Here is a 26,192-nt window from a genome sequence, read left to right as displayed (position 1 = left end):
GATGCATGAAAGGGTTAATTTCACAAAAAAAGGAAAAAAAAAGGCATTTGAACAGTGGTGTGTGGACTTGATACATCCAGTGTATGAAACCCAGGACTGTGTGTCGGCAACCTTAACCCAAAGTCGAACGTGGTTATATCAGACTGACGTACGTAACCCTAATGTGAAGCCTTCATATTTGGAAGAAAATATACTATGAATAATTAAAAAAAAAAAGAACATCCTAAGGGTGCCAGGAACTTAAAAAAGATTTAACAGAGGAGGCGCTTTTCTTGTTCAAGTTCCCGGTAGAAACGGGAGAACTGTCATGTCAGGTAGGTGAGCTAGCGGCGAAAAAAGTCGGAAAGAGGAGGAGGGCGGCGTTCGAGGGGCAAAAATACATCCCGCTCCGACACTTGTGAAGTGCACCCCCTCACTTAGATGTTGAATAGTCACAAACATTCCAGAAGGTCTTAGTTGCTACAGAGTTCATATATGTTCTGTACACGGCCTCAGGGGGAGGGGCAACAACAAAAAGAGAAAATATGGCTGTCTAACAGAAAAACAGTTCCGCTGCTACGTGTGTGCGTCCGCCAGGAAATGCCCGTGGAGAAAGAGGAAGAGGCGTGGCTACTCTGAGAGTCCCCGCGCCCGACCTCCAAAGTGTCGAAAGGGGAGCAACAACAGGAGAGGTTTGAGGTTTTCGGGGGTCAAGAGTGACTGCATAGACAGAATAGTGGGGCGAGAAAGGTGAGGGCGGGGCGTTGGGGAGGGGCAGAAGCAGGGGGGTGAGCTCTACTTTGCGCTGCGGGGGGTGTGCGTGTGTGCATGTTTGCGTATGAGCGGCGTCCCCGCGGGAGGAGGGTCGTCCGTCCGATCCAGGCCCGTTGAGGCGTGCGCATCCGGGATGCCGTTAGAGATTAGTGAGGCCGAGCGGGACCCTGGCCAGAGGACAGTTTGACCCCCGTCAGACACAGCCAGAAACTCCCGGCACTGCCTGACAGCTCCTTTAAACACAAAGAAAAAAATATGCTGCAAAGATATGTTTTAGAAAAGTTGTATCACTTAAAAAAAAAAAAAAAAAAACTAAAAGTGGTATTTGTTTTTTTTTTCTTATAAGAAAAAAAAGCAATTTTGATACATTTCAGAATCTTTCCAGAATCTTTTTGAGAAAGTTGTAGCTAATTTTATTCTTAAAATGAACAAATAAAAGTTGGAGTGTAAGTGAATTTTTGAGAGAAAAAAGTTCAGAAGAGTATTTTGGACAATTGTAATTCTAAATCTGAGATCAAAGTCTCAATCATGCGCGAATAACATTGTACATTTATGAAAAAAAATCGTGCTTTTGATATTATTGTAAAAGAAACTAACAATCTAACACGGATAAATTAAGTTCCAAATCCTACTCACTCCTTTGCACCACAAAATGTGAAAACTGCCCAATTTTTTGAGCGGGGGAACGCTATGATGTTTACCTTGTGAGACAGAGGAGGGAAGTGGTGATGACAAGGTGATGAAGAGGATGGAGGAGGTGATGGCGGTGGAATAGCGACAGGGACTCAGGACAGAGGAAGCAAGCAATGGGAGGAGCAGGCACTGACGTCAGCCTGCTTCGCCTTGGAGACGAGACAGAAAGAAGAAGAAGGAGAAAGAAAGAGACACCGGACGAAGAAACGGAGGGAAGCAGTGCGTCACTCTGCTTAGCCACAAGGGGGCGGCAGAGCGCTGTACTCACAAAGCTGCGGGTGGCGGTCAGGCGGGCGTGGCGCGGGGTCACCACCACAGTGCCACTCAGGCTCCGTCCCATTCTCCTGGGGTTGTCCCCCTCGACATCTGGCCCCGCCCCCAAACGCAGACCCTGCAACATCATCGGCTGCGAGGCGCGAGAGGAAGAGGACGTCATTCATGTGGATGGGAATGGCGACAAAGAAGAGAAAATGGGAGAGAAGGCGATGGGGGAGTGGGGGGGGGGGGTTCACCTTGTTGAGGTAGGGGGGGGGGCTGGCGCCGTCCGGCCCAAAGGGTTGGGGGGGTGGGGGGGGGGGGTTCACCTTGTTGAGGTAGGTGGGGGTGCTGGCGCCGTCCGGCCCAAACACGCTCCTCTCCATGTCTGCGTTGGGGGTTCTGGAGCGAGCTTGCCCTCCCACCCTGGAGATGAGCCGCTCTGACGGGCTGCAGCCTACACAGGAAGAGCGACCATTTTAGGAGTGGAAGTTAGTCCATTTAGAGGAGCTTTGAAACCGTGTCGTAATTTGACATATTCAGTGGTGCCTTGAGATATGATTTTTTTTTTAGTCCGTGCGTACCTGTCCTCCCAGCCTGCAGACTGGCCTGGTAAAGGGTGTCAAGCTCTGTAAGCTCTGTTATCTCGGGCTCCTCACGCTCCCAGCTGGTGGGATCGCCATGTTGCCCCGAGGCACGTTGGGAGCCGTAGTTCCCTCGAGCGGGCTGGCGACCGGCCCTGGGTGCTTGCGACGGGATGGCAGCGTAGCGGTCCGGTGGGGTGTCGTAGGGCGTCACCATTGCGTCGGGACGGTCTAGACTCCAAGAGGACCAATGGCGGGTGGCTCCGTCGGAGGGCAGCCAACGTTGAGGGGTTGAGGTGGAACCGGGCTGAGGGGGCTGCCAGAGAGGCGTGACAGGTTTGGTGACGGGAGGCGGCGGCAGAGGAGGAGGAGGGAGCGTTACGGGCGTCTCCCAAAAGCGCAGCGGGAGGGATGGAAGGGAAATGGCCAAGTGCCTCCCCAAGGGTCTGACGCTCACCCCCCCGGCCTGGAGCAACTCGCACAGCCTCACCCCCCCACCGACGTCATTGGAGGGGGCGCACGGGTGAGCGATGCTGAGAGTGAGCGCCGGACGAGGGGGAGCCACTGTGTGGCGGTAGGGTGGAGGTGGAGGCAGAGGGGGCGGGGCCTGGCTCTGAGCTGCATCCTGATTGGCCACCGGGTCCTCTTCCTCCCCCTGATTGGGCGTCAGCAGTACTTGGACCGAGTCAGGCTGTTCACTGGAGGGAGGGGGGACAAAAAGAATTGTAGTGACGTCCGGGTGCTTTGTGGGAAGGTTTCAACAAGCACTTGACAGGGTAACAACCCGGCAACACACACACACACACACACACACACACACACACACACACACACACACACACACACACACACACACACACACACGGCCTGGTGATGTTTGGCAGGGCTTCTCAAACTTATTGAGCTTTAGGACCCCTATCGTGTTGAAATTAATTAAAAAATTAAATTAAAAAACAAGTTCTTCAAGAAAAGATGCAGTGTGACCATAACATTTTTTTTTTTTTTTTGGGTGCAAAGCTATGAGAATAGTCCTTTTTTTTTCAAGGAAAAAAGATTGGCATGCACTTTTTAAAAAGATATGACATATTTTAATGCCCCAAGCCACAGCTAACGGGCCCCCCCGGGGATCCAGGGACCCCAGTTTGAGAACCCCTGATATATGCGATTTCACAGCCAGGCACAGGCACAGCGCGCTCACACACACTCACACACTTTCCGATGCCAGCATATCATGCGTTTTAATCAGACTTTCCAAACAGCCATCTTCGAGCAGCGCCGCAGAAAATAATTCGCTCTCAGCAGTCGGCCGGATCACTTCATTAATTTACATGCGGGCAAATGATGTACGCGCGACATTAGGGGATCCTATTTGCGCGTCTTATCTGCGTATGTGTGTGCGCGTGTGAACAGCTCGTGCATCAATTTTTGCTTTTTTTTTTTATGTTTGTGTTGGTGTGTGCGTGCGTGCACCCCCCATCAACTCTTTTCAGCCTTAGTAATTACCCAGCAGGCTTTGCAGCAGTGGCTATAAATCAGACACTAGTGTTGATCAATAGAGAAGAGGTAGGATGTCGAATTAAAAAAAAAAAAAAAAAAAAAAGGCGCAGAGGACGAAGCGTTTTCTCTCTCTTCCTCTCTGCGAACAGTTTGACTTGAACAGTGAAGAAGTTGAGGGGTTCAAAAGAGCTTTTTTGAGCCATCTCCCGTCGAAATTGGATGCCTTCAGGATCTCTGCAGACTGACACGCTGTTGCCCTCAAGCACATCCGCAAAACGCATCGCACGACACAAAACAAGTGCGACCGCCATCACACGTCAGGACACAGCGGCACAAAAAGGAGAAAGCAGTGGGAGGGGACGAATACACAACTCTCTTTCTGAGCCCAGCCAAGCAAGGCACACGCAGCAGGATGTGCACAACAACAAAGCGCACGCACGCACACACACATCGACGAGGAATCCAGCAGGGTTGCGGCGGGAGGCAGGTGGGTCACAGTGGCGGCGTGTATACCTGCGAGGCCCCTGTGGGCGAGGGGCGCCTCCTGACTCCCGTTGCTGCACTTCCTGTTCCGGCCTGCCTCTGAGCGGGCCGCCAGCGCTCCTCATGCACGCGGCGGCTACAGATGAGCCGCTAGGAGCGCTGGCCTCATGCAGGGGTCTGAGTACAGCTGAACCCGCGACAGAGTCGGGCAAGAGGGGGGGTGGCGGGGGGCAAGGGGACAGAGTGATGAGGAAAAAGAGAAGAAGAGGATGACAAAAGAGGAGAGAGAAGCAGATAGAGTGGTTATGTTGTCATATGAGGAAGGGGGAGGGGGCGGGGGGGGGGGTTAGCATGCATCCTGCTGCTCTGCAAAAGGTGTGACATCGAGGGTGGGCAGAGTGGGGCTCCTGGGCTGGCAACGTTCTTTTATCCAGCCTACCGAGTAGCGACTTCATCAAAAGACTTGTAATATTTGTTCAGATCAGAAATCAGGGGCGTGCAGAGGAGAGGGGGCCTTATGGGGCACCGGCAGCCACAGGAACATCCATCCATTCATTTTCCGTCAACAAAAATTCAAGGTCAAAAGACGAGCGAGACTGTTGTTGCGTTTTGCCCCGGACTGTTTTGAGGGGCCTTGAACGCATCGATACGGATACTCCACAGCGAAGCAAACACTTATGTAAGCGCGCCGATAGTGAAGCCATCTGTCCACTCGCTTGACGTCCTCACACTTCATCAAGGTTGCCTGTACTCGCGGCCGTGTGTGTGACACACACACACACACACACACACACACACACACACACACAAATCTAATAATCCCGCGTCCAGATTTACTTAGTGCTGAGCCGGGGGGAGGGGCGGGGGGACCTTCACACCTGCAGTTCAGAGAAGGCGCATCCACACAAACGCACAACAAACACAAATGCATGTCTTTCTGGCCCAGTGATGACTCCTTTTGGTGAGCGCTTTGATGCAGGCCACAAACAGAAAACACACATTCATGTTCTTATGACCTGTGAGGACCGTATTTGGCCACTTCTATGCTGCAAGCCACAAGTCCTTATGCCCTCTGTGAGCTTCACATTTTGCAATCTTGATTCTGTGGGCCACTAACACCAACTACATGTCTTTATGTCTCTGTGATGACCGGATGGAATTAGCTGTTTGCCACAAACCAAGGCATACATACACTTACATGTCTTTGTCTCTCTGTGAGGACCACATTTTGGCGTCATTTGTGCTGTGGGCCACAGTGCACTGAGGACCACATCTTGAAATTTTTTATGTCCCTGCGAGGATCACATAATATAATGTCTCCTCTGCAAGGCCACCGACATACACAAATACGTGTTTATGTCCCTGTGTAGATTACATTTTGCATAAGCTGTGAGCCTTGAACACTCACTCACTGTCTCTGTTAGGATGACATTTTGCTCGTTCTTTGCCGTGGACCACCACTTGTTTTAGAGCTGGAATGTTGCAAAACCAAAAAGAGTCATTAGAGGGTAGTAGAGCACTATCACTTCCCATTTCTAATCACACACACACACACACACACACACACAGAGTCCTGATGTGTAGCAAATGTTGCATAGCAGGACGGAGAACATACTTTTCTTCGCCATGCCGAGTCTAGTCACGCCAAGTTTTTCTCCACGATTATTTTGCACATTAATTCATGCCGCCTCGCATCCTTTTTAATGAACTCTAGAAAATGACATGCGAGATTGCTGCCTGCCATTTATTATTCGGGCCTTCCGCGTTTTAGAGGCAGTGCTCGGGGAATTATTGCGTATTCCAAAATGGTTCTTGTCCTTGGCACTCGGAATGTAATTAATTGCAAATTTGTCAAAGCACATTTAATTTTTGTTTTTTTAAGGATCCGAAGATATTCTTCCAAAACATTCTGCAAAAGTCTGTGTGACATGGTGTTTGTGTGTGTGTGTGTTACAGTAACAAAAGCACAGCGGCGGAGGGGGCTACTTAATGGAGAGGCAGACGAGCAGATGGGCATGAGGGCAAGAGAAGAGGTCAGACAGACGTTTGCATATGCGAGTGACCTCGCAACCAAACAACTCGCTGCATAGCGTGTGACGTCACACGAGCGGCAATTCACCAAGCTGAATTGTCGGATTAGAGTGACGTGGACTTGGTCGTACCCTGGTGCTGGAGCTGATCCAGGTCCATGAATTTGCTGGGTTTGGGGTTGAAGCCCATGGCCGCCTCCTGTTCTGCCTCCTTGCGCTTCTGCTGCTCCTGCTGGCGGGCTCTCCTGGCCACCTCCTCCTGTAGCTCGTCCAGCTCGCTGCGCCCTGAGACTGACAAAAAAAAATTGCGGTATTTGCCTGGTTCGACTAGCTTAGCTACGTAACATCCGGTAATCTAAAAGCTTTTAGATCCGAACGCGCCTAGTTGGAGCATTACCAGGCCTGATGGCGTTACCCCAGCTCGGCGAGGGCAACTCCTGCAGAATAGCACCGCTGCTCTTTGACTTGGGCACCGAGCGCCATGACGGTCCGGACATCAGCGCCCGTTTCTGTTGGCCCACCTCCCTGAGGGGGAAAACAATTAAAATAAAAATAGCTGATGATTTAGTTCTTTGGACAGCTGTATTCCGTTTTTTTTTTTTTTTTTTTTTTTTTTTTTTTGATATTCTGCTCTTTTATCTAATCCAGACAGGGCTGCTGCTGTTCCTCTCGCTGCTCTCGTAGCCGCTCTCCATCCTCTGGATCAGGCGAGGCTGGTGCTCAACCCCCCTCAGAGGCGTCGGGGCAGGGGGGCCCATCATCCGTCCCAGAGTTCTGGGCTGCCCAACCGGTCCGAATCTCGCCTCCACCTCCGCAACCTGCCTGCCCTCGGTAAGTTGCGAGCTCCGCGGCGTTGGGGTGGTGGGCCGCACGCAGGGTGAGGGTGACTGGAGCGGCGGCGGGTGAGAGGGTCCCGGCAGGGTGTGGTAACCCTTAGAGCAGATCCGCTGGCTTTGGCCCGAGAAGATGCTGTCGATGTTCAGGGCTTCTCTCCGGGGCCTCCAGGTGGGCCGGTAGCAGCCGCCAGAAGAACTGAACAAGACTTTCACTTCAGTAATATTCTACAAGACGACTAACATCTAAGAATGTGAATTCAAACATTGTTTTCCGGCACTTGATAGAAGACGGTCTGGTCCGTACCTGGACTTGCTCTCGCTGCTGGTGCTCTCATCCTCCCAGTGAGGTCCCCCGACGCCGCCCTCGCACCCTCCCACCCCCGAAGAGGAGGAGGAGGACAGTGGCCGAGAAGAGGACGAGGAAGAGGTGAGCGGCCGCCGTGAGGAGAGCAGGAAGACGGCCGTCTCCTTGTACTCCTGCAGGGGGGGAGAGGGAGGCCGGTGAGGACCCTCCACTGCTGACTCTGGAGAGACAAAAGAGTTAGCTCATAAGGGGAGGAAACATCCTAAATATAGTGATGTCATTGCTCATAGATTGTAATTATTCACGCTGTTAAAGATATACAGTCTGAGATTTCCATGGTGAAACGCTACCTCCCGCGTCGGCAGCGTGCGGCGGCGTTCCAAGATCGTAGTTGCAGACCACGGTGGTCTGAGAGTCGCTGGATAGGTGGCTGCCCGTAGACTGGTGCAAGGGCCGGCTGCGGTAGGCGCGGTGGCTGCAGCTGTCGGTCGACGAGTCCGTGCGGGTGTCGCTGGAAATGGACGGCTCCCGACCTGAAGGGAGACCTTTGGCGCTTAATCTCCGGCTCCCATATGTTTAGGAGAAATGATGCCGTTGGGGATTAGGAGGTCGAAGGTCGACCTCCGGATCATGGACGCATGTGCGTAATCCAGGGGTGGGCAAATGTTTGAGCTCAAGCGCCACATTTGGTTTTGAAGAAAAAAATAAATAAAAAAAGACTCTCAGGCCATTCCGAGATGAGATACGAGGTGATGACAAACTGTTTATTTTCCTCCGAACTATCCACCCATTCAGTGAGCCGGAGCCGATCCCTGTTGATTCAAGGTGCGGTACGCTTTATATTTTGCATGAGGGAAAATCGAATCAATCATAAATCGGATTAGAACAAGAATGGAAACAAATCTGCAGTTTCATAACTTCAACTTCATGTTTCTTGAATCATCCGTCCATTTCTTGTCAACGCTGCAGATCCTATTCGGTGGAGCTATACCGGCTAACTTCACCCTGAAGTGATGTGTGTGCATGCGTGTGTGTGTGTGTTTAGCCTGGGTTGTTAGCAAAGTTAAGGAGAGTCATTGCTGCATTGGTGTAAAGTCTCTGCTGAGCAACATTTATTTTTCAGGATGTAAGATGAGTTTAAAAAAAATGAGTCCGTAACTTGAGGTTTTTCGCTGTTTGCAGCAGTGCTCGACCCCCCCCCCAACCCCCCCACACCGGACTGTGATGTGAGGTGTGGCGTGGCGGAGGCATATACCCGAGTCTTCGCTGTCGTAGCCGGCCTTGCTGCTGCAGTGCTGGATCTCCAGCGGCGGGTCGGCGCCGGCGCTCTCCTGCAGTATCACCGGCGTCCCGCGGGGGTCAGCGTAAAGTAGCAGCAGGGGCTGATAATGGCCTTTGATACAGCGGGACACCACGTCCTTCCACTTAGGGCCGATCTGGAGACACACAGGAACCCGCCGCCCGGAGACACACGTGTATGAGGCAAGTAAACGAATCCATTTTCAGAGAGACCATGTTGACTTTATCGCCTGAAGCAGAAGGTCAGACACGTCTGCAGGATTGCTATCATGTGAGCAAGGACGTATAGCTTCACTTACACTCCCTGGCACATTCCGACAGAGTAGTCGCATCGAAACGACCTTAACGCGCAATCATAGGTGGACGCAAACGCACGCACGCGCGCACGCACCTCTTTGACGTGGGCATCGTCGAAGTACATCCATTTGCGTATCTTGGTCTGGAAGAAGAAGGTGGAGTAGTGCTTGCCGTAGTAGCACACCATACCCACCAAGTAGAGCTCTGCCTGGCGAGCCCGCTCCTCTGTCACACGGTAGAACAACTACGGTGAGGGAGGGAGAGAGGTGGAGGGAGGGATGCGGGGGAAGAGAGGGAAGAGAGGGTGTGCGGCGTCAGACAGATGAGTTCACGTGAATGCCGGCAGCTTTTTTTTTTTTTTTTTGCTTTTCTTTGATGCCATATGTGGTAATCCTGTGCACCAAACGTTTCCCGTTGTCATATTTTGCTTGTTTAAAATAATCATGAAATCACTCAGAATAATAAGAAATGTTTTTAAGAGGATTTGATCATTATTATGATTATTATAAAATCCATTACAGATTTTAATTCATATCATTTTGTTTGATAGGAATTTATCCCTAGTCAGTAAATACCGAAATAAATTTCCACCATTTTGGTTATCTACAATTTAAAAAAATAAAATACAGAAATGCCAGTAGGTGAACTATTCCAATGTATTTTTGTATGTACAGTACGGTTTTATAAATAAAACACTTTCGACAAATTTCTTTTAATAATTGGAATTTTATAATTATTACTTTTTAATGTCTTAATTTGCCCGGCAAAACTAAACACGATATGCCGTATAGAAAATTGATGGCTGGACTGATGAATTTTAAGAAATATAGCACAATATGGTTCCAAAATAATTGTTCTAAATATTGTTTTTCTTTCTGTGATATATTATTTGATAAATGTCAAATATAAATATGTAAACTGTCTTATTGTGAAAAAAGCCCCAAATACAATTGGCTTCTGGAATCTTGACATTTTTTAGGCAATTGGATGAAAAGGCGTTCTCGGATGTGTTTGGTGTGGAGAAAATCAACCTAAAAGAAAAAAAAAGTCTTTCCAGAAGAGTGTAAACTGTTCAAGCAACCCCCCAGGTGTCCGGATCGCGTTTCCCACTAATATATTTAATTACTAATCAGAATGAGACAGATTTTGCTGCCTTCTTTTGTCTGGAATCCCGAAGCCATTCCGTCAAATAGCACGTTAAGCGGCGCATTGTCTCATTTAAGAGGCACGACGCACGTAATTATCCAAATTGTCGTCTATTTGTCGCAAATGGGCTAATCGTCTCGAGCGACGAAGAAAAGACGAGAGAAACGGCGACAGGAAGTGGAGGCGCTGCGGCGGCGGGGCATGTGGATCCACTTCTTGTGACACAAAAGCATAAAAGGCATCGCGCCTGTGACGACGAGCTCCATCTCAGAGATGAAGAATGACAGGCAGCAGTAGGAGAAAAGCCGACATGACGGAAGGAGGAGTTGGCAGCGGTGGTGGTGTTGGGGGGGGGTTGTGTGTAGAAGAACTTGACACGCTATAATGCTGACTTATGCATTATTCATGGGAATCACTTCAGAACGAGTGTGCCCGAGATGTTACAGCGGCATTGAAATGCACCGACATCGCTCGGTCATGACACTGCTTTGCAACACGTGTGCTTATGTGTGTATGTGTGTGTGAGGGCTGCCCGAAGGAAGTCCCTGAATCACGTGTCGTGTCGATGTCTGTGCTCTGTCGATCGATGTGATGGGATCCAATACCAAAACACAGCCTTTACGACCATAACTCCGCTTTTGGGGAAACGGCTCTTAGGTTTAGGAGAACAAACACCCTCTCAGTGATATGGGCAAACAAACCCTCCTTCAGTCATAGGTGGCGCTCCTTTCATAATGAGCCTTTAAGTGGGCCAAACAAGCGCTCCCTTGGCGGATACGTTTTAAGATTGAAAAACAAGCAGTCCCTCAGTGTTAAGTCTCAAGGTGGTCAAAACAAGCAATGCCTTGGTCATTTAACTTAAGAAGGGCAAAACAATCACTCCATCTGTGGGCCAAACAAGAACTCCCTCGGTGATATGTCTTAAGATGGACAAACCAAGTGCTCCCTCACTGTCGCCATCACGAGAGCAAAACAAGCGCGGCCTCAGTGAGATGTTTGAAGATGGGCAAAACAATCACTTGCTCAATTGGGCCAAACAATAATTTAAGTGCATTCACTGGCCTCACTGGAGAAATTTTTCAAACACGAGCTCGCGAAATGTGTCAAAATCCAACTGGACAGTGGGTGGGGGAAAAAGTGCCCCGTTGGCATGACAACCATAGCCCCTCCTCCTCCTGTGCCACGCTGTCCTCAGTCCACCAGGGTTTCATCAGCTCAGGCCACTAACCGCCTCCCTGTCCTCAATCTGAAGGTTACTTCCTTTTGCGGGAGCGCCGCCTCTGCCGTCAGGTCCTTCGGAGGTCAGAGGAACAACTTTTTCATATTCATATTCGGTTTTGAAAACCTTGTGTGGTCAGAAGACGATATAGTTTCACGGCAGCATATGATACAAAAAGAAATAAATCAAGTGCTCTCTCTCTCTCTCTCTCACTCTCTCAATAATAGGCTGAAGAAAAGTATGCAGTCGGAGTTGTTCCGTAAAGCTTATTACTGCCACCTACTGGACCGGAGTGGAAGAACCACACTTACATCTCCCAGGCGCAGGCAGGTGCCCAGGCTGTGTATGACGTCCTCAGCCAGGTCAGAGTGGTCAGAGTCCCATACCAACCCAATGGAGACGATCTCCGGTGAGTTCATCAGCACACGGCGGATGCGCAACACCTCGCCACAATTACTCTGAGAGAACAAGACACAAAGGAAAGGACAAAAGTATTGAAAGACCCTCCTTTTTCACTTCCTTTCGGTCACATCCTGTGTTGTGTGAGGATGACAATGACGTGAATGATGATTATGATGGAAGGATGCGGACGTCACAGGGACATAGTTGCCCCTGGGGCCCTCTGCCAAGTTTAGGACTGCATGTACTGGATGGTTCCTTTTGAGTCATGAACTACCACCGAGCTGGAGCGCACACGCTCGCAAGCATACGCACACATACAGCGTTGGCATAGCCGCCTCGGAAGCAGCCTGAAAACACCCTGGCGACCGGTGGGCTTTGCCAACACAAACCTCCCACACACACATATGCGGCACACACTGGACTCCCTCTTTGAGGAAGTGTGGGGAGGGGACGGACGGGCTGGGATGATGCTTTGCCAGTATCTGCCTCTCCATTCTCAAGAGAACCTTTCCAGCACGTTATATAATTGAACCGGCGGTCAGATGAAAAGTGCGGGTTTGCAGAATACTGATCACGGAAACTCCTCGCAACTCATTAGACACCGCGGCGAGGAGATAATCCACATTTAATCAATCAGCAAACGAAGGGGCACTGATGATGATGTATTATCCTCCATGTATCCGCTATGTGACTACAGAGCAGGTCAAATATTCAAATTTCCACAAAAACGAATACGGTTGGGTGCACAAAATCTTTACCTGCACAATAGAGTGCAGGACAACAATGAGCCCTTGACAAAGATAATAATGCTTTTTTTTTTCTTCGCACTGCTACAGTTGTTACGGTGAGCGAACAAAAAGCACTCCATCCCTCATTGAAGCGGGCCAACCAGGCGTTCTCTCAGTGATCGTTTTCAAGGTGAGCCAAACAAGCGATGTGATGACTTAAGGTGGGCAAAAGGAGCACCAGAAAAGTGTCGGTCAGCAAAACAAGCGCTCCCGCAGTGATATCATGAGGTGGGCATAACAATCACTCCCTGAGTGGGCCAAACCATCATTCTCTCAGTGATAAATATTTGCGTAAGCATAACAAGCCTTGCGATGTATTCAGTGGGCTCAAAACAAGCACTCTGTCAATTATATGTCTTTAGTTATGCAAAACAAGCACTCCTAAAGGAATATATTTTAAGTTACACGCGCACAAAAAAGCACTCCCTTAGTGAAAACTTAATATAGCAGTGCCCCGCCAGTCGTACTGTTTGTCTTGACTTGAGTAGGGCAAAACGAGCCTCTCCGGTGTCTTCAGTTGGGCGAAGCAAACACTCCATCAGCGATATGTCTTAAAATGGGCAAAAACAAACATTCGCTCAGTCATTTCACAAGGTGTTCCGAACAAGCGCTCCCTCGGTGATGTCTCGAGGTGGCAGTTGCTTCGAACATTTATCCCTTAAAGCGAACAATAAAAATGTCAATCAAAAGTAGCCCTAGTATTTTTGGAGAGATGTGTGACAGGTTGCAGCAGCTCATGATGGAGGCAGGAGGGATGCGGGAGGAGGGGGTCCAAAGCTTTGTAAAGAGGCCCAGAGAGGAACCTCTTTGTGGGTACACTTTTTGGCAAGCGGAGGAGCTGCCGCGTGAAGCCAAGCTGGATCTATTCACTTCCCCAATGTGGCAGCACAACACACACCATCCTCATGGAGTCCCTTTTTCCTTCTATTCCAAATTCTCCGCTAAATTGGACAACAATCCCTGAATGTTCTCATTCCAAATTGTCTCCAAACCCAATTTTATTATTATAATTATTATTATATATATTTTTTTTAAATGCAAAGCGTTGCACCGCGTCATCATGCTGCAACAAGCTGAATACAGCCTCGCTTTACGATAAGGACAAGTCCGGAAAAAAAAAAAATGCTTACGGAGACGAAAGCGACGGAGAACATGCAAATGAGCTGTTGATTATGTAAGCAACGCAAACACAATAAAACCATCTGCGATTCTGTTATGTAACGCCGGCATTATTATTATTTCATCGTCTTTATTATTAAGCACTTGTGCGGATAGGATAGATGACTCCGCGCGTAGTTTCTGCAACTAAATTCGTTTAAAATGTTGTGTAACTGCGAGTGAATGGGGGCGGGGGTTGTCTCACCGGGCAGTTGCGCAGGTCCCCCATGTTGCTGGCGTTGCGAAGAAGTTCCCCAAACATGTCCGGTGTGGCCCTCTCCCGGCACTCCAGCATCCTCACCGCTTGGTTACTGCAGCAACACACACAACCACTGACATTAGCATCGTGTCCGTATTATACATATGTCACATTACCATTTAGAGGGGTATCTAATGAAGTGGCCAGCACCCCCCCCCACACCCCCCCTCCCAAACCACTGCTCCACAAATGGATTTTATGTTGCCCACCCAAGACTCCCACTGCCCTCTCTTGGGTCCCTTGAATCGAATCGCTGATTGATGACTTCCGTATAGTATTGACTTCCTGTGTGCCTGCGCCATATCGTGTGCGCTTATGTACGTGTGTGTGTGTGTGTTTTTACCATAGGGACGTGGTCGAGATGTAATGAACCATCTGAATGAAGGGCAACGGGTCCGACGTGGCGCCGCAGCTGTTACACACGCACTGCAAGTACAAATACAGACACTCAGCCACGATAGGCTGATTATATTTATGGTGTGTGCGTGTGCACGTGCCTGCTCAAACAGGGTCATGGCAAACTTCTGGTGCGGGATGCAGTGTTTGGCCGTGCAGATGTCTTCTCGGCTCTCTGCGCTGATGTGGAAGTGAATCCGCATCAGGAGGTTTTCCTGACAAGACCAAAAATCATTTTTTTTAAATTGGATTGTTTTTGTAAAATTCATGGCTAAAACAAAAAACACTCTCATTGTATGAATAACTAAATTCTCATTACAGCGGGTCTCCTCCAATCTAACTTTGCCAAAAGCTTTGGGTGCGCGCTGGCACCCGTGACTCACAAAGCACTCTGCAGCGTCATCCATGATGCCCAGCTGGAAGCGCTGTTCGTCCTGGAAGGTCTTAGCCAGGGCGCTCCGCAGCGCGTCGGATGGCAACACGCGCTCACTGCTGAACTGAAACTGGGCAAAGATGCTCTGCAAACACATAGGCGGAGGAACGGTAACCCATCAAAGTGCCGAGCAACAAATGTAGAGACGGCGGAGGCGGCCGGGCTTCCATAGCAGACGCCATCAATAATGCATGCGCGCTTTTCTCCCGACAAAAAACAGACCGCAGAGTGCTTTGTAGCGGCAAAATAGAAAAGCGAAGCAAACTGTTGCGGGCTGAAAAGTATGCCTTGAATCCAGACACACAAAAATAAACAGTGCTGTGCAACAGACTTTATTTGACCCCAAATTGTGGCTGCTCCAACTGTAAAGGCGGCAAAGTTCATCGCAAGATCTAAAATTTCGCTAACGTTTTCAACCTTCTGTTTGTAACGTAGACCTCCATTAGAAACTAATAGTTTGCATCAGTTAATGTATATAGTCTTGCCTTTGTTTGCCAGCTAGCTTTCTATTAGTCAACAATAGTTAGCATTAGCTAAGGCAGAAGAAGACTGGGCACCATGTTTATTTCATGATTGTTTCGCCAATTGCATGTTTTCCTTTTGGCCTTTACGAATGTTCATGTAATTTGTCAGTTCAAGGTAGCATTCAACCACGCAACTAAAATATTAGTCTTCAATACTATATCATTATCGCATGATTTGACTGTGGTCTAAGTTGTCCTGTGGAAGGTGATAATGAATATTACGTTGCAATATCTGCAATTGTGCATGTGGGCTGTTAAGGGCAGTCCAGGTGATTGGTGGTTGTGACGTCGGCAAAGATGAAAGAAGGCACACAAGGACATTTCAGTTTGAACGCTGAAGTGACTCAGTCGTGCGCGTGGAGTGACTGGGCGTGAATTGTCGCACAAAGCAGCTCTTGGATGAATGGGGCATTCTGTTTCCGTTGCCCTGACGTTCCATATTTTTAGGTGTTTCTCTCATTTCTGTGTTTCTCATCTCAAGACATCACCTTTGACCTTTGGGAGGCAGCGGATCAAGATGGCGGCGGCCATACCACAGGAAGATGACGTCATAAAACAGCTGAGGGGGGCTGGCATTGGCAAAGGTAATGTCGTCGTGCTGAAAGTGTGTGTACGTGTATAAGTGTGTGTGTGTGTGTTATGACTGCAGCAATGCGCCAAGGAGAATGGAGGGGGAATATACCCTACAGAGAGAAAGGGGGAATGGAGGGAGGTTGTGAGGAGGGGAACAAGGAAGAGATGGGGTGGAGTGTGCGTGCGTGCGTGTGTGCGTGTGTGTGCGTGCGTGCGTGCGCAAGTGTGCATGTGCACCCAGCAGTCTTAATTGCAAAGTTTGCAGCCATCTACACCAACTCACACATTCATTCATCTTTCTCCTTCACTCCCCTCCCCTCCTCCCATCCCATTCTACTTCTTCTCTGGTAGAGACAGATGAAATGTTGCAGCAATTTCCAGTGGCCCAAGTCACATGATGCTGTTTTGTCAAACCAAGTTTAATGTGCTGAATTTAAGAACCGGTGTATTTATAAATATACACGTTTGTCTTTAAATTGAAGTTCATTGAATTGACATAGGCGAGCGCCACAACACACCAGCGCGCGCCTACAGCAGCAAATCAAAGTGCACGTGCGTGCACTGATATTGTGTGTAGCCGTTTGTGTGTGTAAGAAACAATGTGTGTGTTTGTGTGCCGCGTGGGTTCTGCTTAGCTCGGCGCTTTCAGTCAGGCCAATTAATTACAGTGGAGTGCTGTGGAGACCCAACAGTGTGTTGCTGCCGCACTACAGCACATTAGTCACGGTGATACGCCTCCGCTCAGGCCACATGTTGGTCGCCATCCGTGCAACAAATGTGTTGCGTTATATTATGGGGCTGTTATGTTCACGATAACACCAGATTTTGCCCTGCAATTTTGAAATCATTCAGCCTCTGCCATTAAAACCACATGGTCCCTGATGTCTCAAAATCGTTTCACTCGTATATTATTTTGCACTTGCATGTATGTCATCCTCTTTCAAAATTGGCCCCGGATTCAAATAAATCATATTTTGTCGACGAAACTGTATTAACGTTCTCGTAACAGGAATAAGCAACCAGGATTACCAGAAGGAGCAAACTAATAGCCGCCGTCACTGGACATCGTCATCGCTTAGAGAGAAAGCCACTTGAACTGTAGCTTTAAATGCATTATAGGTTTAAAAAAAAAAAAAAAACAACGGCTGATGTGTTGTTGTTTTTTTACCTTGAGTGCGCAGAAGATGCATGAGTCCTCCATGCATTTGTGTATGGTCAGCTGGCGAAAGCTCCTGCGGAAGATATCCAGATGCCACAAAACCTAAAGAAACAAAGCCGAGTTAAAGTCGTCAAATTTAAAAACAACGAAGACGCTTGACATAAATAAAACTTTCATTGGTATTTGACTTGTCTATTAAGAAGAACACAAAAAAAAGGAGTGCTTTGTCTAACAATGTAAACAAGGGAGGGTTATATCGTACGGTAGATGGATTCATGTCACAATAAAATAAAATATCTATTTGTGACCTTTAAAAATGAATTGGATGAAAATGGGCCCCAATTTCCGATCAGTTTTATTTCTTAAAATATTAAAAAATAAATAAAGATGGAGATGCATGCGCTTCTTTGAACAGTAATCCAATGTTAAACACCATCTCAAAACCTTTGCTGCGGTGGCCCGATGCCGGCACACAGTTGCCGTGGAAACACAACATGCTTTTTTTCCAGCACGTTGCCCGTCAAGGTGCGTTTTGCTGTAGTCAAAAAATAGCAAGCGAGGCAGCCAGCGAGAGGCAGAACTACTCGAGGGGATCATTTGTTCCGACAAGCGGCGGCCATTATCAGCGCAATTTGTGGCCAAACCCCCCCCCCCCCCCAAAAAAAAAACCCTCTCAATGAGATCAGATAACGAATAGAGCACAACAAACCCAATTCACTGGCAGACATGTTTTATTTATTTATTTTTAAAATGCCGTGACATCGAGCTACCATGTCGTCCTCATCGTATCTCCCTTTCTTGTCCTTCCCCCTTTTCAACAGTTCATCATCAGCCCCTCTCTCCAACTTCCACTAAGCTTCTGCTGGAGCTTATCGCTGCATCCTCCCATCTTCCTCATCTGGAGCGTGGAGGTGTGCGCGCGTGCCAGCTGGACGTCTTGAGAGGTAACCGCGTGCGTATGTGTGTGTGTGTGTGTGTGTGTGCGTGTGCGTTCGTGCCGCGCGCAACAACAAACCCACAGTCGCTCTTGAATGGTGCCAAAAGCAAAGCAGTAACATGCAAAACACTCATTAATACGGAGCTTATCTCGCTGTCACGTTTAATTATCAGTTAGCTGCTATGTGTGTGTGTCTGTGTGTGTTTCTGGGAGAATTCGGGCTTGCTTTAAAGTAAGCTGAAAGTTGTCATTGACAGGATGTCCACATGCGTCCCTGGTAACATTAGGACTATACAAAGCAAGCTATCTTTGTGCCGCACGGTCCTGAATCAGCAATGCGATGTCCCAAAAGGCCTGCTTGGTTCTGTTTAAAAAATAATAATAATAATAATCCTAAATAAATAAATGAATAAATTGGCGTTGGGCTTAAAGGTTGAGGGCAGGGGTCACCGTGCTGTTTTTAAACCAAGATCTGAAGGCCTACCAGTTCTATACCCACTTCTGAAACAACTTTGCTGACATGACCTTTAATTAGATGTGATTAGGAATAAATAATAGCATTCCGACGTGACGCTGATCATGTGAATGATTTCTCACAATGTTTCGCAGTCATGATTCCAAGAGGTGGGAAATGGATAAATATCAATACGCGACACTTCATTCCTAGTAATCCCCCGCACGTTTTCAAGCAACATTCAAATAATATCCCATCACTAAGTGAGCTATTTTTAGAACACCCCTGCATCCACCCATGTGATCCTTGGGGGAGACCCGCTTGCCTGTGGGCAACTTTTGGCTCGTTTCATCCCTTTGCGCGTATGCCGAACCAAGAAAGAACACGAGCGCTTGTGATAGCTCACCAGTTGTGTTTGCGACGCTTTATTCTAGAAAACAACCGTTGGGGTAGGGCTTTTGTTTTTGGAATTAGGCAGGGTGAAAGGTGAGATTTAGGGGTTGAGGGTCTCTGAGTCCCAGCGCCACTGACCTGAAGGGCGCTGTTCAGGAAGCAGCTGTTCTGTCCCGGCTCGTTGCTCAGGCCTTTGCTGGGCGCGATGGAGGTCATGGTTCTCGGGGTCGCCAGCCCCTGCGCCCCACTGACCGCTCCGCCGCCGGACGCAAAGTAGTTCCTCTTCCACGACATCCCTACCTGGACGTCCGCGGTCCCACCGAGGCGTCTATGTCACTCCCATGAGAGTGACAGAAGGCGAATGGGAGAAAAGAGGAGGGAGGCGGTAGACGGAGGCGACGCCGTGTGTCTTGGACGGGGATTTGGCCCCCATACAAGCCGGCCCCTCTCCAGCCGTGCTTTACTTCTTCAGAATCCGCCTGCTCGCTGCCAGAGCCGCTGCTGGCATCTGTTTGTCACTCGTCCTCTGGCAAGTGGTCCTCTGGCGGATCCTGTCAGATGGATGTTGTTTGGGCCGTCCAGACGCTCCCATGTCCTTTCATGCCCTGCGAGACACAAAGAAGGGCCGGCCGTCGGGCCGCACGGGTCAAACGCCGTCTACGTTGAGCAGGCGAACAACAACGGGCTCTCCCGAATTCCCACAGGCAGCTCACTCGATACGCAGAAAGGGTTAGCCTGTTAATATTCAGCCAAATCTGCGCTCTCGCAGGCCAGGTGCAACCTTTTCAAGATACACGCAGTCAAAGTCACCGATGCTACACCAGCATCTCACACGCCCATGTTGCTGCGTTGAATAATGCAAAGTCAATTTTTCGGCGATTTCTCAAATAATAGTAGGAAGTCGGCCATTTTGGATGAATTCCAGAGTGGAATCAGGTATCCTTGATAGATGGTTATGAAAGGTCAATGGGTCATCTAGCCACCCAACGAACTGCATCCAACAAATCGGACTCTGTTCTGCAAAGTTCCAACTTTAATAGCAACTAAAACATTGTATCCATTGTGCGGCGTTGACAGACTTTTTGTTTATTACAACAGTAACATCATGATTCTTGTCGTGGTTGTGTTGTTCTACCGTGGCGAGGTTTGAAGTGGACTGATCTGTTTAATGGGCACTTTTGGCAGCCGGTGGAGTTTTCATTTGTCATCTAGCGCTTCACAGTTGACAGTCGGAAGAGAGTAGAGCTTTCTTGGTAGGTTTGGGGGATCCAATGAGGTCCAATTTTATATCAGTAATGGCACACCGAAACCGAAATCTATTCATAATCACGATTTAATGAAAAATAGGGAGATTCTGCCAGTGGCTGTGCTTCTCCAGTAAGTATACGTGTTTGCAGAACACCGTTAGGCAGCGAGCTAGCAGAGCCGCAGTGCCTTTTGCTACTTTTGGCAAAGTTCCCTTCCGTCGTCTTTGTTGCCAGGTTGCATTTTGGCCACAGCACGCTACTTTTATCGATATCCATCCACCTAGCTAGCGAGCGATCTGGGTTCGTGTTAAGTCTGTCTATGTGTCTGTTCGTCCGTCCCTCCGTCTATCCATCCATCCATCCAGAAAAGAAATTCACATTCAGTACATCTGTGTGTAAATACACCAAATCCAAATTGCCAAAAGGATTTATAAAAAGGATTTGGCAGCCATGGCTCTTTTTGCCATTTTCCCTCTCCCAAACAGAATCGCTAACTTCTGTTTCAGCACACAGCGACTGCCTGTGTGTGTGTGCGCATGTGTGCATGTCCCTCTTGACGCCGAGTAGGTGTGGAGAGTGCGATCACACATCCTCTTTTTGACTGCACCCTACAGTCTCGCGCAATCAAGATCACACAAGCGCTGTTATATATGGCCCTTCTCTGCGCGCGTGTGCGTGCGAGCAAGTGTGCACGTTGTGCGGGTGAACACGCGCGTGCCACTGAGTGGGTGCGGAAAGTGCAATCGCACTTTTCTGACTGCACCTTACAAGTGCCGTTATATATGATGGCCCGCGTGCGCGCGGTGACCATGTCGTCCCTGTATCTTCGGCTCGTTACCATGGAAATAGGCCAAGCAGCAGGCACGCGGGAGGAAAAGCCGAACCATGTGATGTTAACACAGACACACACACACACACACGCACACAGCCACACAGACACATGGGGCCGGCGAGTGATGATGATGTGTATTGATGGTGGAGAGTTCCTGGAAGCCACAGCAAGTCAAGGCACTCGTCAATCATATTCCCTGACCCTGCTCTGGTGGCCATTAAGAAAACAGAGGAGAGGCGGTAAATTTACCCCGTGAGGCGTTCAGGATCACGGACCATGGACTGAACGCCAGTCATCTCTTCCTGATTAAAAAAAATGAATAATTTCTAGTATTTTTGTATTTCAACAAATTCACTTCAACTCAAAAAATGTTAACGCTCTCAACAATTTGACTGTAAACTGGCTGATTAAACGGCATGCTGGCTCACGGTGACGTTCGCACCCGTGAAGAGCAGGCAGCGCGGCCGGCTTGAGTCACGCAGTCGTGACGCCGCCTTGGGAGGTCGGAATAATCCCGGACGCTTTGTCAGGGCGACAGCCGATGATTACTCGCGGATCGATGGGAGCCGGCGAGGGCACGGCTGGGAGCGCCGAGGAAAGACATCTGTTTCAGCTAAACTGTCACAAGTGCCGCTAGCACGAATGCCACGACTCGGATGAGTCAATTAAACGGCTGATCAACATGTTTGTCATAGCAAATCATCCAATTGTATGGAAATTGGCTCGAATCCAAACTGTGAGTATGTTCGGCGAGCCACGTTAGCCGAGGAGTAGCCGATAGCGATGGAAAATTCCAGGGGTCACGTTGACCCACTAAACTCTTTTTTTGAAAACACAACAGGAATGTTTTGGTCTGCGTTTATCAATAACATCCGACTTGTGCCATTGTTTGTGTCAGCGTGTCAGTGTACCAGTGTCGCCGAGGACAATAGCTCTCTGACACACACACACACACACACACACACACACACACACACACACACACACACACACACACATCAACCTGAATAGACTCTTTGAGTTTTTCTTCTTGTTGTTTCGTTCACTTTTCCCTCCAGTAACCTCTCCTCTCCCCATTCATCTTTCTTTTCCAAAAAGAAAACTTCACATCCACGACCTCACGCTCACACACAGTGGGTTTCCTCTTAAGTGGGTTATGTGTAACTTCAAATAGCCCCGTTTCACAACAGGGAGAGCCTCAAGATCAGCCTCCCCTCGCTGCACTTCCTCCTGCTTCATGTTTGATATGAAGTTAGACATCCGCGCGCAGCATCTAGGTGCGTGAATGTGCAGCGGGGAGTCTGGGATTTTCTTCAAGGTCACTTCCCCGCATAGCCCGTATGACCGCACGGCACAAGCTACATGCGGCATCGCAGCACACAATCGAAAACGGTGGAGCAATGTGTTTGATATGGAGGCTGTTACATAACCACGCTTATTTACAGTCCGTGCTGGAAAGTCACGTGACAATTTTGGGGTCGGAAGAAAAACAAGATGAGGTGATGATGACGTTAGATTTAACATGTCAAAGAAGAGTCGTGATTGGGGGTGGGAGGGGTGGGGTGAGGGGTGGGGTTGGGGGGGGGGGGGGGGGGGGGGTGAGAGAGAGAGGGCACTGGCGGGATGGTTAAGGTCAAAGGAGACATCGGAGCGTGCATTCCTCATCCTTCCCTCCTGCCTCATCCTCTGCTATTGTTTAATCTGCTCTTTCTTAAACCAAAACCTCTCAATAATCCTGTCCATGCGGATTGGGGAGGGGGGCGGGGGGGTTGACCATTGAGGCGGGAATGCTGCAGCTCGAAATGTCAACAAGGCGGGGGATGGGGGGGGGGGAATATACAGGAGTCTCTCTATGTGACTGACTGTACACACGAAAAATCTAAGCAATATCTATTTTTTGCAAATAGAGATGATTAACCCTTTACCAGTTGGATTTTGCCACTCTTTTTAACATTTTCAAAATATCAAAAGTAATTTCCTTGGAATTACAGCAGGGCGGCAGTGAAAACAGCAGGGGCCCCATGATAGAATCCTGTGGAACACCATACGACACAAGGGCAGAGCGGCACTCAGCCAAAGAATCCAAATGTGTCGCAAGATGAGTTCTAAAAGTGGACAGAGCATGCACCAGCGACCGACTCTTACAGGACCAAAGTTGAAAAATACGTTTTCAGCACAACAGTCATTCAGTCAATAGATTTGTCTTTCCCCTCTTAAAATGGAAATAATATAAAACTAAAGCTCCCTAAATTGTACAATGTATCCCCAGCAAAGTATACACCTATGCTAATTGTTTTGACATAAACTCCAATGACAGCTTGTAAAAAAAACAAAACAAAAAGATGTCGTGTTCGAGGGCATGCCGTCCTTCGCTAATGGTCTGTTAATTGTGTTTAATATTCGATGAGGTAAGTGGCATAAAACCACGAGACCACAGTGTGAATATTTCCTTCCCGCTGAAAACTGGAACCACCAAGCAGAAACAATAAAAGTCATGTAAAAGTCCGTTAAAATGATCGTTTCCAAGACCCCCCCCAAAGGGCATCTGACAGTAAGGTTGTTTGAGTAGGCCCAGCCGGCCCGCACTACATCAAAACAAAGTTCCCGGTGACCACAGAGAAGTCATTTAATAGGCTGATTACATCTCGGCAGGCTATAAAAACATACAGTAAATTCACAAAGCCATTATGTTCGCGTTAAAAGAAGGCGCTCATAAAACAGCTCAGGTGCCTTTTAAAATGTTTTTTGTCGTCCTTCATCCGCCTCGCACGCGCTGTTGAAATTCTCCTTTAGAAAGCAGTTGCGAGTGCAAGAGCGGCACCAAACGCGGACTCAGACTGTCAGCAGTCACAGTTAGTCAAATCAAGTGAAGCTCTCCCAAAGCTGCAATATTTTTAGGATTAAACTTCCTCCCCGCCTCCCCCTGGACACTTTCCCCCGGATGAGCCACAGTCGCAACAAACACTGGAACATTTGTGGGGTGGGGGGGAATAAAAGCCACTGGAAGACATCCAGTTTATATCATCCCAGACTTGTAAAGCTCCACGTTGGCTTTGGAAAAACACATTTCAATACACAAGGACGCACGGCTAACGATTAATTTACTCAAGTACCTTACATAAGTTTCATGTTTTGCTGAATGAACATAAATACGTTTTTAACTTGAGTACATCTGAAATGTGAGAGGAATCATTCCACACAGGCGTTAAACATAACATTCATAAAACAAGCCAGCCAGTTCAAACAACAAAATACATACAAGGCAAATTGGCAACCGGTTTTCTCAGGAGTCATCAAACTTCGAAATGACAAAAGTCAATATTTTTAAACATTCAAACAGATAAAATCTCTAGGACATTTTAAAGCGGGGAAAAAGCAAAATAACCTCAAAATGGCTGTTTTCCAACATGAAAGACTTCCCTGTGTTTTGAATTCTTGAGACTTTTTGGTGTAACTACTTACAATATGCAATAAGATTAGTTGTTTTTTTGCAGATGGAAAAAAATATATATTCTTGTGAGTGTTGCCATATTGACTGTTTACCTGTGTTGCTGCACCATTTGTATTCAACTATGCATTACTTAACTACCGCAGCATGCACGCTAATTTCACTAGACCGACGTTGGCGTTTTGCATTGTGTGTAAGCATAAAGCTAGCAGAATTTTGTCAGTTGTGTACTTGGTTTTGAGACACGTGTAAAGTCATTCGCCTGTTCATCATGTGCCAAACTTCGGCTTGTCGTGAAGTTTGTCTCTCAATTTTTTGCTTGCAGCTCAAGACAAAAGAAACCGCCCGAGGCTTGAAAAACTTGAAAGTCAGGTCAGTCGCAAAATGACATATTTATAAAGTGTCAATCAAAACCGATCCCATCTTTGTGAGGGCGGAATTTTTGTGCGCGGTGTGACATCCTTATCCAGATTTTTTATTATATATATTTTTCTCTTGGCATCGCACACTTCACCTACTTTTCCACGAATGCGTGCGTGTGTGTCTGTGTGTACGCAGGTTCGCAAAGCGGACAGCGGCAGCATCGCAGGAGTGATGTCGTCCCAAGTCATCAATCTCGCAACCGCAATGTTAAATCAATGAAGCGGCCACCCGGCAGCGGCTGACGGTGGAGCGTGAATGGGGCCCCGGTAAGAGGCTGCGGTTTGTCGCCCATCCATCAACGAATCCAACACAGCTCCTCGGGACCTCACAGTCAGACCCGAGAGATGCAGGAACCTGACTGACTGCCTGCCTGACTTGCTGGACGCGGGGTGAAATTGAAAAGATGTTGGTGCAGAAATGAGCATGCGCCACGAACAAGTAGTGACCCTGCAACCCACACACACACACACACACACACACCCACACACTATATTATGATGATGGCCAACACTCAGGCTGCCCCCGCCCCCCAACGCACAACTGGTTTAAGATTTCACATCCCGACAAACGAAATGAAGACCCCCCCCTGTGTAGGACACCTGTGACTGACTGTCAGGATGAACTTGAAAAAGACACACACACATACGACGATGATGGGCAACACGCTGACGGCACCCCCCGACGCGCGCGCGCCTCTGCAGCAGCATCGGCCATGGAGCCAAGTACACACACGCGCGCGCCCGCGCACACAAACTGTTCTTACTCACCCCGGATGCAGTCGCCGCCTCTCTCCGTCCGCTCGTGTGTCCCACCGTGTGATTTAACGGCGGAGAGGAGGCTGAGCCGTGGGCGTATCCGCTCCGCTCGACTCGGCCCCACGCAGCCCCCACCGGCGCCATCCGTGCAGCGCTGCGGTCGCGCGGTATGCCGCTGCTCTCGCGATAACTCCTCCTAACTACCCTCCAGTTTGCGCTCATCGCCATACCGCCGCCTAGCGGGCCAGCCGCGGTGCTGAAATTTGTGAGGGGGAGGGTGACGTCATCGCCGCGGGTTACCTGCGTATCCTTCACCCCCCGGTAGCAGTAGTGTGTGTGCGTGCCTCTAGTCCTCTCACACACACACACACACACACACACACACACACACACGCACGCGCGCATACACTCACATTCATTGGAGCTGCTGACAGCGACATGCAGAGGACATCTGTCCAACATTTGACACCCGCCAGCCTCGCTTTGCAGCCACAGCCCCGAGTGTGAGAGGTCGCACGTACCATAATCCACCTCCGTTTGGATCGTGTTCCCATCGCCATTTGTAGGCCTGTCATTTAATAATGCCGGCGGGTGATTATCTACGGCAGTTTCCCC

The 26,192-nt window shown here is 48.8% G+C and overlaps 1 protein-coding gene and 1 long non-coding RNA gene across 2 annotated transcripts; one reads left to right on the top strand and one right to left on the bottom strand.

Annotated features, from left to right (window-relative positions):
• Positions 1–272: 272 nt before the first annotated feature.
• On the bottom strand, positions 273–25,773 carry usp54b (ubiquitin specific peptidase 54b). Its single transcript, XM_019865456.1, has 20 exons — positions 25,590–25,773; positions 19,011–19,477; positions 17,098–17,190; positions 14,783–14,917; positions 14,501–14,614; positions 14,347–14,429; positions 13,950–14,055; positions 11,708–11,854; positions 9,126–9,275; positions 8,691–8,871; positions 7,786–7,968; positions 7,436–7,655; positions 6,943–7,327; positions 6,693–6,822; positions 6,428–6,586; positions 4,296–4,452; positions 2,286–2,983; positions 2,031–2,158; positions 1,715–1,852; positions 273–986 (listed from the first exon to the last, which is right to left on the bottom strand). Exons 2-20 carry the CDS (start codon positions 19,164–19,166, stop codon positions 900–902), a joined length of 3,450 nt encoding a protein of 1,149 aa, XP_019721015.1. The 5' UTR covers positions 19,167–19,477; positions 25,590–25,773; the 3' UTR covers positions 273–899.
• On the top strand, positions 11,722–14,428 carry LOC109513201 (uncharacterized). Its single transcript, XR_002167677.1, has 3 exons — positions 11,722–11,805; positions 12,635–12,716; positions 14,352–14,428. It is a non-coding gene; the product is annotated as an uncharacterized LOC109513201 (long non-coding RNA).
• Positions 25,774–26,192: the final 419 nt, after the last annotated feature.

This window comes from Hippocampus comes, unplaced genomic scaffold (assembly GCF_001891065.2).
Source record: "Hippocampus comes isolate QL1 unplaced genomic scaffold, H_comes_QL1_v1.1 scaffold74, whole genome shotgun sequence".
NCBI lineage: Eukaryota > Metazoa > Chordata > Actinopteri > Syngnathiformes > Syngnathidae > Hippocampus > Hippocampus comes.
The sequence above is the reverse complement of the archived record's forward strand: the minus strand, read 5'-3'. Positions and strand labels throughout refer to the sequence as shown.

What these genes read in the sequence shown, in the direction of transcription:
- usp54b (XM_019865456.1), bottom strand. Translation starts at nt 19,166, where the DNA reads ATGTCGTGGAAGAGGAACTACTTTGCGTCCGGCGGCGGAGCGGTCAGT. An exon ending in GGAACAGCAGCAGCCCTGTC is followed by an intron (nt 6,823 to 6,942) that starts TGGATTAGATAA and finishes GTTTTCCCCCTC; the next exon opens with AGGGAGGTGGGCCAACAGAA. An exon ending in CGCCCACAGGGGCCTCGCAG is followed by an intron (nt 2,984 to 4,295) that starts GTATACACGCCG and finishes CCCTCCCTCCAG; the next exon opens with TGAACAGCCTGACTCGGTCC.